This window comes from Coloeus monedula (assembly GCF_965178545.1).
Source record: "Coloeus monedula genome assembly, chromosome: 37".
NCBI classification, from domain to species: domain Eukaryota; kingdom Metazoa; phylum Chordata; class Aves; order Passeriformes; family Corvidae; genus Coloeus; species Coloeus monedula.
Genome location: NC_138817.1, coordinates 1,562,682 through 1,576,898, shown reverse-complemented (window position 1 = coordinate 1,576,898; position 14,217 = coordinate 1,562,682). Strand labels below are relative to the sequence as shown.

General features: G+C 54.1%; 1 protein-coding gene across 2 annotated transcripts; it reads left to right on the top strand.

Moving 5' to 3' along the window:
• The first annotated feature begins 2,764 nt into the window (after positions 1-2,764).
• Positions 2,765-14,162, top strand: CDIPT (CDP-diacylglycerol--inositol 3-phosphatidyltransferase). Of its 2 annotated transcripts, none has more exons than XM_082300139.1 (6): positions 2,765-2,811; positions 4,426-4,560; positions 7,157-7,310; positions 9,634-9,715; positions 10,264-10,345; positions 13,963-14,162. In XM_082300139.1, exons 1-6 carry the CDS (start codon positions 2,769-2,771, stop codon positions 14,115-14,117), a joined length of 651 nt encoding a protein of 216 aa, XP_082156265.1. In that variant the 5' UTR covers positions 2,765-2,768; the 3' UTR covers positions 14,118-14,162. The 2 variants fall into 2 exon arrangements, with proteins under 2 accessions (XP_082156265.1, XP_082156264.1); XM_082300138.1 differs by lacking the exon at positions 13,963-14,162 and adding an exon at positions 13,382-13,865.
• The last annotated feature ends 55 nt before the right edge of the window (positions 14,163-14,217 follow it).

The window sequence follows — 14,217 nt, the reverse complement described above, 5'->3', positions numbered from 1 at the left end:
TGTTTTTTGGGGTTTTTTTGGGGTTTTTTTTTGTTTTTTTTTCCGTTGTCGTCGTTTGTTTTTAATTATTTTATTTAAAATATATTTTATTTAAAACGGCCGGAATTCCCCGTTTTCCGCTGGTTTTTGGGGTTGGGGGGGGGAGGGAGGGGGAATGTGGGAATTTTGGGGGGAAAAACGGGAATTTTGGGGAAAAAAATGGGAATTTTTGGGGGGAAAACGGGAATTTGGGGGGAAGAATGGAATTTTGGTGGGGAAAAGTGGGAATTTTAGGGCAAAAAAGGGAATTTCGGAGGGAAAAATGGGAATTTGAGAGGGGAAAATTGGGAATTTTGGGGCAAAAAAGGGAATTTTGGGGGAAAAACTGGAATTTTGGGGGGAAAAGTGGGAATTTTGGGAGGAAAATGGGAATTTTTTTGGGGAAAAACGAATTTGAGAGGGAAAATCGGGAATCGGGGGGAAAATCGGGAATTTGGGGACAAAAATCGGGGATTTGAGAGGGGAAATTGGGAATTTTGGGGCAAAAATGGGAATTTTTTGGGGAAAAGGGAATTTGAGAGGGAAAATTGGGAATTTTGGGGGGAAAAATGGGAATTTGAGAGGGGAAAATCGGGAATTTGAGAGGGAAAAATGGGAATTTTTGGGGGGAAAGTGGGAATTTTGGGGGAAAATCAGGAATTTGGGGGCAAAAAAGAGAATTTGGGGGGGAAAAATGAGAATTTTTTGGGGAAAATGGGTATTTTGGAAGGAAAAGGGAATTTTGGGGCAAAAAAGGGAATTTTTTGGGGGAAAATGGGAATTTGGGAGGGAGAAACGAATTTGAGGGGGAAAATGGGCATTTTGGGACAAAAATGGGAATTTGGAGGGGGAAAAGGAATTTTTTGGGGAAAAAAGGGAATTTGAGAGGGAAAAAGGGAATTTTGGGTGGAAAAATGGGAATTTTGGGGGAAAATGGGGATTTTGGGGGAAAAAAGGGAATTTTGGGGGGGAAAAGGGAATTGGGCGGAAAATGGGAATTTTGGGAGGGAAAAATAGGAAATTTGGGGAGAAAAATGGGAATTTTGGGGCAGAAAATTGGGAATTTTGGGGCAAAAAAGGGAAATTTTGGGAGGGAAAGGGGGAATTTGGGGGGAAAGAAGAGAATTTTCGAGGGAAACCCAGAATTTGGGGGGGGGGGAAATGGGAATTTTGGGACAAAAAAGGGAATTTTGGAGGGAAGTGTGGGAACATTTTGGGGGAAAAACGAATTGGGGGGGGGAAAGGGAATTTTGGGGGAAAATCGGGAATTTTAGCAGAAAAAGAGGAAACTGAGGGGGGGGGGGGAGGAAACCCGGGGATTTTGGGGCTCCTCGAGTTGAATTTTGGGGATTTTGGGGCTCTCCAAGTTGAATTTTGGGGTTTTGGGGCTCCTCGAGTTGAATTTTCGGGTTTTGGGGCTCCCTGGGTTGAATTTTGGAGTTTTTGGGGCTCTCCGAGTTGAATTTTGGGGTTTTTGGGGCTCCCTGGGTTGAAATTTGGGGGTTTGGGGGCTCTCCGAGTCGAATTTTGGGGATTTTGGGGCTCCTCGAGTCGAATTTTGGGGTTTTTGGGGCTCCTCGAGTTGAATTTTGGGGTTTTGGGGGCTCCCTGGGTTGAATTTTGGGGTTTTTGGGGCTCTCCCAGGACCATTTCGGGGCTCCCGGAGGGATTTGGGAGTTTGGGCCTTTCCTGAGGGATTTTTGGGGTCTTTGCTTTGGGATTTTGGGGATTCCTGAGAGGAATTTGGGTCCCTCCAGGGCACTTTGGGGCCTTTTCTGTTGGGATTTGGGCTGTTTTGGGGGGGATTTGGGGGTTCCCGACCCCCTTTTTTTGCCCCCCTCTCTCCCTCAGGTTCCGCAGCGGCCGCGGGCGGAAGGTTCTGGAAGGATCCCGAAATTCCCGGAGCTCGGCTGGGGGGGCCCCGCTTGGAGCCGCTTTTGGGGGAGGGGGGAACCCCCAAATTTCCCTTTCTGGGGGGGGAACCCCAAAAGCGTCCCTTGAGTGGGGGAGGGGCGTCCCGAGCTGGGGGGGGGAGGAGGAAAGGCCCCAAAAGCGCCCCAAAAATGGGACAAAACCGCCCCAAATCATCATTGGGGGGGGAAAAAGGCTCTTCACTGCCCTGGCCCGCCCCTTTTTGTACTCGGGGGGCGTTAATTGAGGGCGTTAATGAGGCTAAGAATAAATAGGGCGCTGGTGACGTCATTGGCTCCGCCCACTTTGTGCTGCTGGGGGTTAATTAGGGGTTAATGAGGCGCCTCGTTGGCGGGGAAAGGGGTCAGGAGGACTCGGGAGGGAGCGGGGAGGGGTTAATTACCCGCGCTGTTCATTAGTGAAGCGTGAATAATTAAGGAACGCGGTTAATTAGCGCGGTACTTCCGCGTTGCCACGGCAACGGGGGCGTGGCTTCGGCCGGAAGCGCCGCCATGTTGGAGAAGGGCGAGGCTGCTCGGCGCTGATTGGCTGCGGCTCACCCGACCGCGCTCTGATTGGCTGGGGGGGTGTTGTTAGGCGCGCTCTGATTGGCTGGGGGTGTTGTTAAGCGGGCACTGATTGGCTGGCGGTGTTGTTAGGCGCGTTCTGATTGGCTGACCCGGTTTGCCGGAGCTGCGCGTGCGCGGCTGCTCTTCCGCTTCCGGCGTCACGTGACCCGCGCCGGTCTTAAAGGGGCCGCGTCTCGTTCGGGGCTTTCCGGGGGGGTCCCGGGGGGGATTTTGGGGGGTCCCGGGGGGTCCCGGGGGGTCCCGGGGGCGATGGGAGGAGAGAACGTGTTCCTGTTCGTGCCCAACCTCATCGGTGAGTGCCGCACTGGGAGCCACTGGGAGCCACTGGGAGGGGATTGGGGGGGACTGGGAGGGACTGGGAGGGGAATGGGGTCAACTGGGATAAACTGGGAGGGATTGGGAGGGGAATGGGGGGGACTGGGATCAACTGGGGGGCACTGGGGGGGGGACTGGGAGCGACTGGGAGGGGAATTGGGGGGACTGGGAAGGGATTGGGAGGGACTGGGATAAACTGGGAGGGACTGGGAGCGACTGGGAGGGGATTGGGATCATCTGGGGTAAACTGGGGGGCACTGGGGAGGGATTGGGGGGACTGGGATAAACTGGAGGGGAATGGGGGTCACTGGGAGGCACTGGGAGGGGATTGGGAGGGACTGGGAGGGGAATGGGGGGGACTGGGAGGGGAATTGGGTCAACTGGGATAAACTGGGAGGGACTGGGGGCGACTGGGAGGGGAATGGGGGGGACTGGGATCAACTGGGGGGCACTGGGGAGGGACTGGGAGGGGATTGGGAGGGACTGGGATCAACTGGGAGGGACTGGGAGGGGAATTGGGTCAACTGGGATAAACTGGGAGGGGACTGGGAGGGACTGGGCGGGATTAGAGGGGATGGGGAGGGCACTGGGGGGCACTGGGAGTGACTGGGAGGGCACTGGGATAAACTGGGGCGGGGCTTGGGGGGATTAGGGGGCACTGGGATGAACTGGGATGAACTGGGAGGGACTGGGACGGGACTGGGGGTGCTGGGAGGGCACTGGGATGAACTGGGAGGAACTGGGAGGGGACTGGGATGAACTGGGAGGAACTGGGAGATGCTGGGAGGGGGTTGGGACGCTCCGGGTGGGGCTGAACTGGGAGCGCTACTGGTCCGTACTGGTTTGTACTGGTCGGTCGTGGTTTAAACCAGTTTATACTGGTCCATACTGGTTTGAACTGGTTTGAACTGGTCTTGCCCTGGCTGCCACCTCCTTCTCCCTGAGGCTGCGTCCCCCAGGGGCCAGGGAGGGTTTGGTGGCTTTAACTGGTTTCTACTGGTTTCTACTGGCCCATACTGGCCCATACTGGTCCATACTGGTTTGAACTGGTTTGAACTGGTCTTGCCCTGGCTGCCACCTCCCTCTCCCTGACGCTGCGTCCCCCAGGGGCCGCTTTTGGTGCCGTTTGGGTGGAGTTTGGTGCCTGTAACTGGTTTCTACTGGTCCATACTGGTTTATACTGGCCTATACTGGCCCATACTGGCCCATACTGGTTTAAACTGGTCTATACTGGTCCATACTGGTCTTGGCTTGGCTTCCACCTCCCTCTCCCTGACACTGCACCCCCCAGGGGTCGCTTTTGGTGTCGTTTGGGTGGAGTTTGGTGCCTGTAACTGGTTTCTACTGGTCCATACTGGTTTATACTGGCCTATACTGGCCCATACTGGCCCATACTGGTTTAAACTGGTCTATACTGGTCCATACTGGTCTTGTCTTGGCTTCCACCTCCCTCTCCCTGACGCTGCGTCCCCCAGGGGTCGCTTTTGGTGTCGTTTGGGGAGAGTTTGGTGCCTGTAACTGGTTTCTACTGGTCCATACTGGTCCGTACTGGTTCGTACTGGTTCCTACTGGTCCATACTGGTGCCCGCAGGCTACGCCCGGATCCTGCTGGCCGCCGTGTCCTTCTGGCTGATGCCGCAGCGCCCGGGGCCCGCGGCCGCCTGCTACGCGCTGGCCGGGCTGCTGGACGCCGTGGACGGGCACCTGGCCCGGCTACTGGGGCAGGGTGCGACTGGGGCAACTGGGAGCACTGGGAGGGACTGGGAGGGGACTGGGGGGGGGCTAGGGGGGGTTGGGAGGGACTGGGAGGGGACTGGGGGGACTGGGAGGGACTGGGGGGGGCTGGGAGGGACTGGGGGGGGGCTGGGAGGGGACTGGGAGGGACTGGGAGGGACTGGGAGGGACTGGGAGGGGATTGGGAGGGACTGGGAGGGGACTGGGGGGGGCTGGGAGGGACTGGGGGGGGCTGGGAGGGACTGGGAGGGACTGGGAGGGACTGGGAGGGACTGGGATGGACTGGGAGGGGATTGGGAGGGACTGGGATGGACTGGGAGGGGATTGGGAGGGGACTGGGAGGGAACTGGGAGGGGCTGGGAAGGAACTGGGAGGGGACTGGGAGGGAACTGGGAGGGACTGGGAGGGGCTGGGAAGGAACTGGGAGGGGACTGGGAGGGAACTGGGAGGGACTGGGATGGGATTGGGAGGGACTGGGATAAACTGGAAGGGACTGGGGGCGAAACTGTGGTGGGGCTTGGGGGGACTGGGGGGGGACTGGGAGGCACTGGGATGGACTGGGAGGGGACTGGGATGAACTGGGGTGAACTGGGGGCCACTGGGATGAACTGGGGAGCACTGGGATGAACTGGGAGGGACTGGGAGCACTGGGGGGCACTGGGATGAACTGCGATGAACTGGGATGAACTGGGGGGTACTGGGAGGGCTGGGATGAACTGGGATGAAGTGGGGAGCACTGGGATGGACTGGGAGGGGACTGGGATGAACTGGGAGGGACTGGGAGGGGACTGGGAGCGCTGGGATGAACTGGGATGAACTGGGGGCCACTGGGATGAACTGGGAGGGACTGGGATGAACTGGGCGGGACTGGGGGGTACTGGGATGAACTGGGGGAGCACTGGGATGAACTGGGATGAACTGGGGAAGCACTGGGATGAACTGGGATGAACTGGGGAAGCACTGGGAGGGCGTTGGGCCCCGCCCCCACGGCGCCTGTCCCCGTGAGGCCGTGGGGGGAGGGGGAGGGGGGAAAAATTGGGGGGAAATGGGAAATTTGGGGTTAAAAATGGGGGGGGGGGGGGGGGGGGAAAGGCGGGAAATGGGAATTGGGGGCGGGGCTTTGGGGTCTGGGGGCGGGGCTTAAGTGGGTGTGGTCGGGGGGGTGGGGCGGAATGGCGGGAAATTGGCCTTTTGTCCCGCCTTTAGCCACGCCCCCTCCGCCATCTTGGATTCCTCCCATTGAGGTTTTCCCTCCCCATTTTTGGTGTTTTCACCCCAAATTTTGGCCGTTCCGACCCCACCCATTGACCCCACACCCACCTGGGCGTGTCCCGCCGTTAGCCACGCCCCCTCCGCCATCTTGGATCGCTCCAATTGAGCTTTTCTCTCCCCATTTTTGGTGCTTTCACCCCAAATTTTGGCGGTTCCGGCCCCTCCTTTCAGCCCCACCTTTAGCCACGCCCCCAACGCCCTTAGCCACGCCCCCTCCGCCATCTTGGATTGCCCTAATTGGGCTTTTCCCTCCCCATTTTTGATGTTTTCACCCCAAATTTTGGCCGTCCCAACCCCGCCCTTTGGCCCCACCCCCACCTGGGCGTGTCCCGCCGTTAGCCACGCCCCCTCCGCCATCTTGGATCGCTCCAATTGGGCTTTTCCCTCCTCATTTTTACCGTTTTCACCCCAAATTTTGGCCGTTCCGGCCCCTCCTTTCAGCCCCACCTTTAGCCACGCCCCCTCCGCCATCTTGGATTCTTCCCATTGAGGTTTTCACTCCAGATTTTTGGTGTTTTCACCCCAAATTTTGGCCGTTCCGACCCCACCCATTGACCCCACACCCACCTGGGCGAGTCCCAGCTTTGGCTCCGCCCCCAACGCCCTTAGCCACGCCCCCTCCGCCATCTTGGATCGCTCCAATTGAGCTTTTCTCTCCCCATTTTTGGCGTTTTCACCCCAAATTTTGGCGGTTCCGGCCCCTCCTTTCAGCCCCGCCTTTAGCCACGCCCCCTCCGCCATCTTGGATTCTTCCCATTGAGATTTTCACTCCAGATTTTTGGTGTTTTCACCCCAAATTTTGGCCGTTCCGACCCCACCCATTGACCCCACACCCACCTGGGCGTGTCCCAGCTTTGGCTCCGCCCCCAACGCCCTTAGCCACGCCCCCTCCGCCATCTTGGATCGTTCCCATTGAGGTTTTCTCTCCCCATTTTTGGTGCTTTCACCCCAAATTTTGGCGGTTCCGGCCCCTCCTTTCAGCCCCACCTTTAGCCACGCCCCCAACGCCCTTAGCCACGCCCCCTCCGCCATCTTGGATTGCCCTAATTGGGCTTTTCCCTCCCCATTTTTGATGTTTTCACCCCAAATTTTGGCCGTCCCAACCCCGCCCTTTGGCCCCACCCCCACCTGGGCGTGTCCCGCCGTTAGCCACGCCCCCTCCGCCATCTTGGATCGCTCCAATTAGGCTTTTCCCTCCTCATTTTTACCGTTTTCACCCCAAATTTTGGCCGTTCGACCCCACCCCTTGACCCCACCTCCCTTGGGCGTGTCCCAGCTTTGGCCCCGCCCCCAACTGGGCGTGTCCCCGCCGGCAGGCTCGCGGCTGGGCGCCATGCTGGACATGCTGACCGACCGCCTGAGCTCCATGTGCCTCCTGCTGAACCTGGCGCTGCTCTACCCGCGCTGGGCGCCGCTGCTGCAGCTCGCCATGGCGCTGGACGTGGCCAGCCACTGGCTGCACATGCACTGGTGGGCGGGGCCTGAGGGGGTGCGGCCGCGGCGGCAGGGGAGGGGGGGAAATGGGAAATTTGGGGGGTTGGAATGGAGAGGAAATGGGGGAAAATGGGAATTTTTGGGGTTAAAAATGGGGGGAAGTGGGAATTTTGGGGGTTAAAAAATGGGAATTTGGGGTTAAAAATGGGGTCTGGGGGCGTGGCTTTGGGTTTGGGGCGGGGCTTGGGGCGGGGCTTAAGTGGGTGAGGCCGTGGGGGAGGGGAGGGGGGAAATTGGGGGGGAATGGGAAATTTGGGGAGTTGGAATGGGGAGGAAATGGGGGAAATGGGAATTTTTGGGGTTAAAAATGGGGGGAAGTGGGAATTTTGGGGGTTAAAAAATGGGAATTTGGGGTTAAAAATGGGGTCTGGGGGCGTGGCTTTGGGTTTGGGGGCGTGGCTTGGGGCGGGGCTTAAGTGGGTGAGGCCGTGGGGGGAGGGGAGGGGGGAAATTGGGGGGGAATGGGAAATTTGGGGAGTTGGAATGGGGAGGAAATGGGGGGAAATGGGAAATTTGGGGTTAAAAATGGGGGGAAATGGTGGGAAATGGGAATTTTTGGGGTTAAAAATGGGGGGAAATGGGAAATTTGGGGGTTAAAAATGGGGGGAAATGGTGGGAAATGGGAATTTTGGGAGTTAAAAAATGGGAATTTGGGGTTAAAAATGGGGTTTGGGGGCGTGGCTTTGGGTTTGGGGCGGGGCTTGGGGCGGGGCTTAAGTGGGTGAGGCCGTGGGGGGAGGGGAGGGGGGAAATTCGGGGGGAATGGGAAATTTGGGGAGTTGGAATGGGGAGGAAATGGGGAGAAATGGGAAATTTGGGGGTTAAAAATGGGGGGAAGTGGGAATTTTGGGGGTTAAAAAATGGGAATTTGGGGTTAAAAATGGGGTCTGGGGGCGTGGCTTTGGGTTTGGGGGCGTGGCTTGGGCGTGGCTTAAGTGGGTGAGGCCGTGGGGGGAGGGGAGGGGGGAAATTGGGGGGGAATGGGAAATTTGGGGAGTTGGAATGGGGAGGAAATGGGGGGAAATGGGAAATTTGGGGTTAAAAATGGGGGGAAATGGTGGGAAATGGGAATTTTTGGGGTTAAAAATGGGGGGAAATGGGAAATTTGGGGGTTAAAAATGGGGGGAAATGGTGGGAAATGGGAATTTTGGGAGTTAAAAAATGGGAATTTGGGGTTAAAAATGGGGTTTGGGGGCGTGGCTTTGGGTTTGGGGCGGGGCTTGGGGCGGGGCTTAAGTGGGTGAGGCCGTGGGGGGAGGGGAGGGGGGAAATTCGGGGGGAATGGGAAATTTGGGGAGTTGGAATGGGGAGGAAATGGGGAGAAATGGGAAATTTGGGGGTTAAAAATGGGGGGAAGTGGGAATTTTGGGGGTTAAAAAATGGGAATTTGGGGTTAAAAATGGGGTTTGGGGGCGTGGCTTGGGGTGGAGGGGGAGGGGCTTAAGTGGGTGGGGCCATGACGGGAAGGGAGGGGGGAAAAGTCGGGGGGAAATGGGATTATTGTAATTAATTGTTGGAATGGGGGTTGGAATGGGGGGAAAATGGCGGGAAATGGGAAATTTGGGGGTTAAAAATGGCGGGAAATGGGAAATTTGGGGGTTAAAAATGGGAAATGGTGGGAAATGGGAATTTTGGGGGTTAAAAAATGGGAATTTGGGGTTAAAAATGGGGTCTGGGGGCGTGGCTTTGGGTTTGGGGGCGTGGCTTGGGGCGGGGCTTAAGTGGGTGAGGCCGTGGGGGGAGGGGAGGGGGGAAATTGGGGGGGAATGGGAAATTTGGGGAGTTGGAATGGGGAGGAAATGGGGGGAAATGGGAAATTTGGGGTTAAAAATGGGAAATGGGGAATGGGAATTGGGGGCGGGGCTTTGGGTTTGGGGGCGGGGCTTAAGTGGGTGGGGCCGTGGGGGGAGGGGAGGGGGGGAAATTGGGGAGAAATGGGAATTTTGGGGGTTGGAATGGAGAGGAAATGGCGGGAAATGGGAAATTTGGGGTCAAAAATGGGGGGAAATGGGAATTGGGGGCGTGGCTTTGGGTTTGGGGGCGTGGCTTAAGTGGGTGTGGTCAGGGAGGGGCGGAATGGCGGGAAATTGGCGGGAATTTTGGGGTTTGGGGGCGTGGCTTGGGGTGGGTGTGGCCCTGGGGGTCATTGAGAGGCACTGGGGGTTACTGGGATGAACTGGGAGTTCCCGGTGGGCGTGGCTTGGCGGTGGGCGTGGCCTGACCACAGCGCCATGTATGGAATTGTGGGCGTGGCCTGCCTGACCACGCCCCCTTTCCGCCCCTCCCCCACCCCCCCCAGGTCCACCCTCCAGGGGGCGTCGTCGCACAAGGCCGTGGGGGGGGAGGGGCACCCCCTGCTGAGGCGCTACTACCAGTCCAGGGTGAGGGGGGGACTGGGAGGGACTGGGAGGGACTGGGAGGGGATTGGGAGGGACTGGGATGGACTGGGAGGGACTGGGAGGGGATTGTGAGGGACTGGGAGGGAACTGGGAGGGGATTCGGGGGGACTGGGAGGGACTGGGAGAGGATTGGGGGGGACTGGGATGGACTGGGAGGGGATTCGGGGGGACTGGGAGGGACTGGGAGGGGACTGGGATGGAACTGGGAGGGACTGGGAGGGGATTGGGATGGACTGGGAGGGACTGGGAGGGGACTGGGAGGGAACTGGGAGGGACTGGGAGGGCTCTGTGATGGCACTGGGGTGTCACTGGGCTGAACTGGGATGAACTGGGATGAACTGGGAGCGCCCCCGCAGGCGCTGCTGTTCCTGCTCTGTGCTGGCAATGAGGGATTGGACTGGGAGGGACTGGGAGGGGACTGGGATGGCACTGGGATGAACTGGGATGAACTGGGAGGGCTCTGTGATGGCACTGGGGTGTCACTGGGCTGAACTGGGCTGAACTGGGATGAACTGGGAGCGCCCCCGCAGGCGCTGCTGTTCCTGCTCTGTGCCGGCAATGAGGGATTCTACTGCTGCCTGTACCTGCTGCACTGGGGGGAGGGGCCCGCGGGTGAGACTGGGAGCACTGGGACGGACTGGGAGGGGACTGGGATGGACGGGGAGGGACTGGGAGGGGATTGGGAGGGACTGGGAGGGACTGGGATGGACTGGGAGGGGATGGGGGGGACTGGGAGGGGATTGGTGGGGACTGGGAGGGACTGGGATGGACTGGGAGGGGATTGGGAGGGGATTGGGGGGAACTGGGAGGGACTGGGAGGGACTGGGAGGGACTGGGAGGGGATTGGGAGGGACTGGAAGGGACTAGGAGGGGATTGGTGGGGACTGGGAGGGACTGGGATGGACTGGGATGGACTGGGAGGGAACTGGGAGGGACTGGGAGGGGACTGGGCGGGACTGGGAGGGAACTGGGAGGGACTGGGAGGGGACTGGGCGGGACTGGGAGGGAACTGGGAGGGACTGGGATGAACTGGGAGGGACTGGGAGGGGACTGGGAGGGGTCGTTTAGAGACAGAATCAAGTGGTTTTTACTGGTTTGAACTGGTTTGAACTGGTTTTTGCCAGGTTTTGCTGGTTTATACTGGTTGTAACTGGTTTTAAGTGGTTTTTACTGGTTTTTTACTGGTTTTTAATTGCTTTTTGCTGGTTTTACTGGTTTTAACGGGTTCATACTGGTTTATACTGGTTTTTACTGGTTCATACTGGTTTTTACTGCTTTGAAGTGGTTTTTTAACTGGTTTTTTTACTGGTTTTAACTGGTTTTACTGGTTTGAACTGGTTTGAACTGGTTTGAACTGGTTTAAGTGGTTTAAGTGGTTTATACTGGTTTTTAACTTGTTTTTTTAGTGGTTTTTAATTGATTTTTACTGGTTTTTCATTAGTTTTTACTGGTTTTAATTGGTTTTTACTGGTTTATACTGGTTTAACTGGTTGTTACTGGTTTAATTGGTTTTAAGTGGTTTACACTGGTTTGCACTGGTTTTTTAGTGGTTTTTAACTGGTTTTTAAACTGGTTTTTACTGGTTTGTACTGGTTTTTAACTGGTTTTTACTGATTTAACTGGTTTAACTGGTTTTAACTGGTTTATACAGGTTCATACTGGTTTTTACTGGTTTGAACTGGTTCCTAAGTGGTTTTTCATTGGTTTTAACTGGTTTCTAACTGGTTTTTAACTGGTTTTTACTGGTTTTTTACTGCTTTAACTGGTTCATATGGGTTCATACTGGTTCATACTGGCTTAACTGGTTCATACTGGTTCATACTGGTTTTTACTGGTTTTTAACTGGTTTTTTAGTGGTTTTTAACTGGCTTTTACTGGTTTTTAACTGGTTTTTACGGGTTTTAATTGGTTTTTGCTGCTTTAACTGGTTCATACTGGTTCATACCAGTTTGAACTGGTTTTTAACTGGTTCTTCATTGGTTTTAACTGGTTTTTCACTGGTTTTTAAGTGGTTTTTAACCGGTTTATACTGGTTTTTCCTGCTTTAACTGGTTCATACTGGTTCATACTGGTTTTTACCGGTTCATACTGGTTCGAACTGGTTTTTGACTGGTTCTTCATTGGTTTTAACTGGTTTTTTACTGGTTTTTAAGTGGTTTTTAACCGGTTTATACTGTTTTTTCCTGCTTTAACTGGTTCATACTGGCTCATACTGGTTCATACCGGTTCGAACTGGTTTTTAACTGGTTCTTCATTGGTTTTAACTGTTTTTTTACTGGTTTTTAACTGGTTTTTAACCGGTTTATACTGGTTTTTCCTGCTTTAACTGGTTCATACTGGTTCATACTGGTTCATACTGGTTTTTACCGGTTCATACTGGTTCATACTGGTTCGAACTGGTTTTTAACTGGTTCTTCATTGGTTTTAACTGGTTTTAACTGGTTTTTAAGTGGTTTTTAACCGGTTTATACTGGTTTTTCCTGCTTTAACTGGTTCATACTGGTTCATACTGGTTTTTACCGGTTCATACTGGTTCGAACTGGTTTTTAACTGGTTCTTCATTGGTTTTAACTGTTTTTTCACTGGTTTTTAAGTGGTTTTTAACCGGTTTATACTGGTTTTTCCTGCTTTAACTGGTTCATACTGGTTCATACTGGTTCATACTGGTTTTTACCGGTTCGTACTGGTTCGAACTGGTTTTTAACTGGTTCTTCATTGGTTTTAACTGTTTTTTTACTGGTTTTTAAGTGGTTTTTAACCAGTTTATACTGGTTTTTCCTGCTTTAACTGGTTCATACTGGTTTTTACCGGTTCATACTGGTTCATACCGGTTCAAACTGGTTTTTAACTGGTTCTTCATTGGTTTTAACTGGTTTTTCAGTGGTTTTTAAGTGGTTTTTAACCAGTTTATACTGGTTTTTCCTGCTTTAACTGGTTCATACTGGTTCATACCGGTTCATACTGGTTCATACCGGTTCAAACTGGTTTTTAACTGGTTCTTCATTGGTTTTAACTGGTTTTAACTGGTTTTTAAGTGGTTTTTAACCAGTTTATACTGGTTTTTCCTGCTTTAACTGGTTCATACTGGCTCATACCGGTTCATACTGGTTCGAACTGGTTTTTAACTGGTTCTTCATTGGTTTTAACTGGTTTTTTACTGGTTTTTAAGTGGTTTTTAACTGGTTTATACTGGTTTTTCCTGCTTTAACTGGTTCATACTGGTTCATACTGGTTCATACTGGTTTTTACCGGTTCATACTGGTTCGAACTGGTTTTTAACTGGTTCTTCATTGGTTTTAACTGGTTTTAACTGGTTTTTAAGTGCTTTTTAACCGGTTCATACTGGTTTTTCCTGCTTTAACTGGTTCATACTGGTTCATACTGGTTCGTACTGGTTCATACTGGTTTTTACCGGTTCATACTGGTTCATACCGGTTCGAACTGGTTTTTAACTGGTTCTTCATTGGTTTTAACTGTTTTTTTACTGGTTTTTAAGTGGTTTTTAACCGGTTTATACTGGTTTTTCCTGCTTTGACTGGTTCATACTGGTTCATACTGGTTCATACTGGTTCATACTGGTTCATACTGGTTCGTACTGGTTTTTAACCGGCTCATACCGGCTCTAACCGGTCTCTCCCCGCCCCGCAGTGTTCCCCGGGGGCCCGGGGCTGGCTCGGGCTGGGCTACTGGGAATGAACTCGGTTCAACTGGTTTTTACTGGTTTAACCAGTTTATACTGGCTTATACTGGTTCATACTGGTTTTTACCGGTTCATACTGGTTCATACCGGTTCGAACTGGTTTTTAACTGGTTCTTCATGGGTTTTAACTGGTTTTTTACTGGTTTTTAAGTGGTTTTTAACCAGTTTATACTGGTTTTTCCTGCTTTAACTGGTTCATACTGGCTCATACCGGTTCGAACTGGTTTTTAACTGGTTCTTCATTGGTTTTAACTTTTTTTACTGGTTTTTAAGTGGTTTTTAACCGGTTCATACTGGTTTTTACCGGTTCATACTGGTTCGAACTGGTTTTTAACTGGTTCTTCATTGGTTTTAACTGGTTTTTTACTGGTTTTTAAGTGGTTTTTAACCAGTTTATACTGGTTTTTCCTGCTTTGACTGGTTCATACTGGTTCATACTGGTTCATACTGGCTCATACTGGTTCATACTGGTTCATACTGGTTTTTACCGGCTCATACCGGCTCTAACCGGTCTCTCCCCGCCCCGCAGTGTTCCCCGGGGGCCCGGGGCTGGCTCGGGCCGGGCTCTGGCTCGGAGCCCCCCTGGCCGCCCTCAAGGCGCTGCTGAACGTGCTGCAGCTAGGGGGCGCCCTTCGGGGCGTGGCCGCCCTGGACGCGGCCGAGAGGCCCCGGAAGAGCTCCTGAGGCCCCTCCCCCACCCCCACCCCGCCACCCCTCCCCCACCCCAATAAAAGCGGAAACGGCCCCGCCCCCCGCTGAGTGCGCGTGAGGGGGGAGGGGCGGG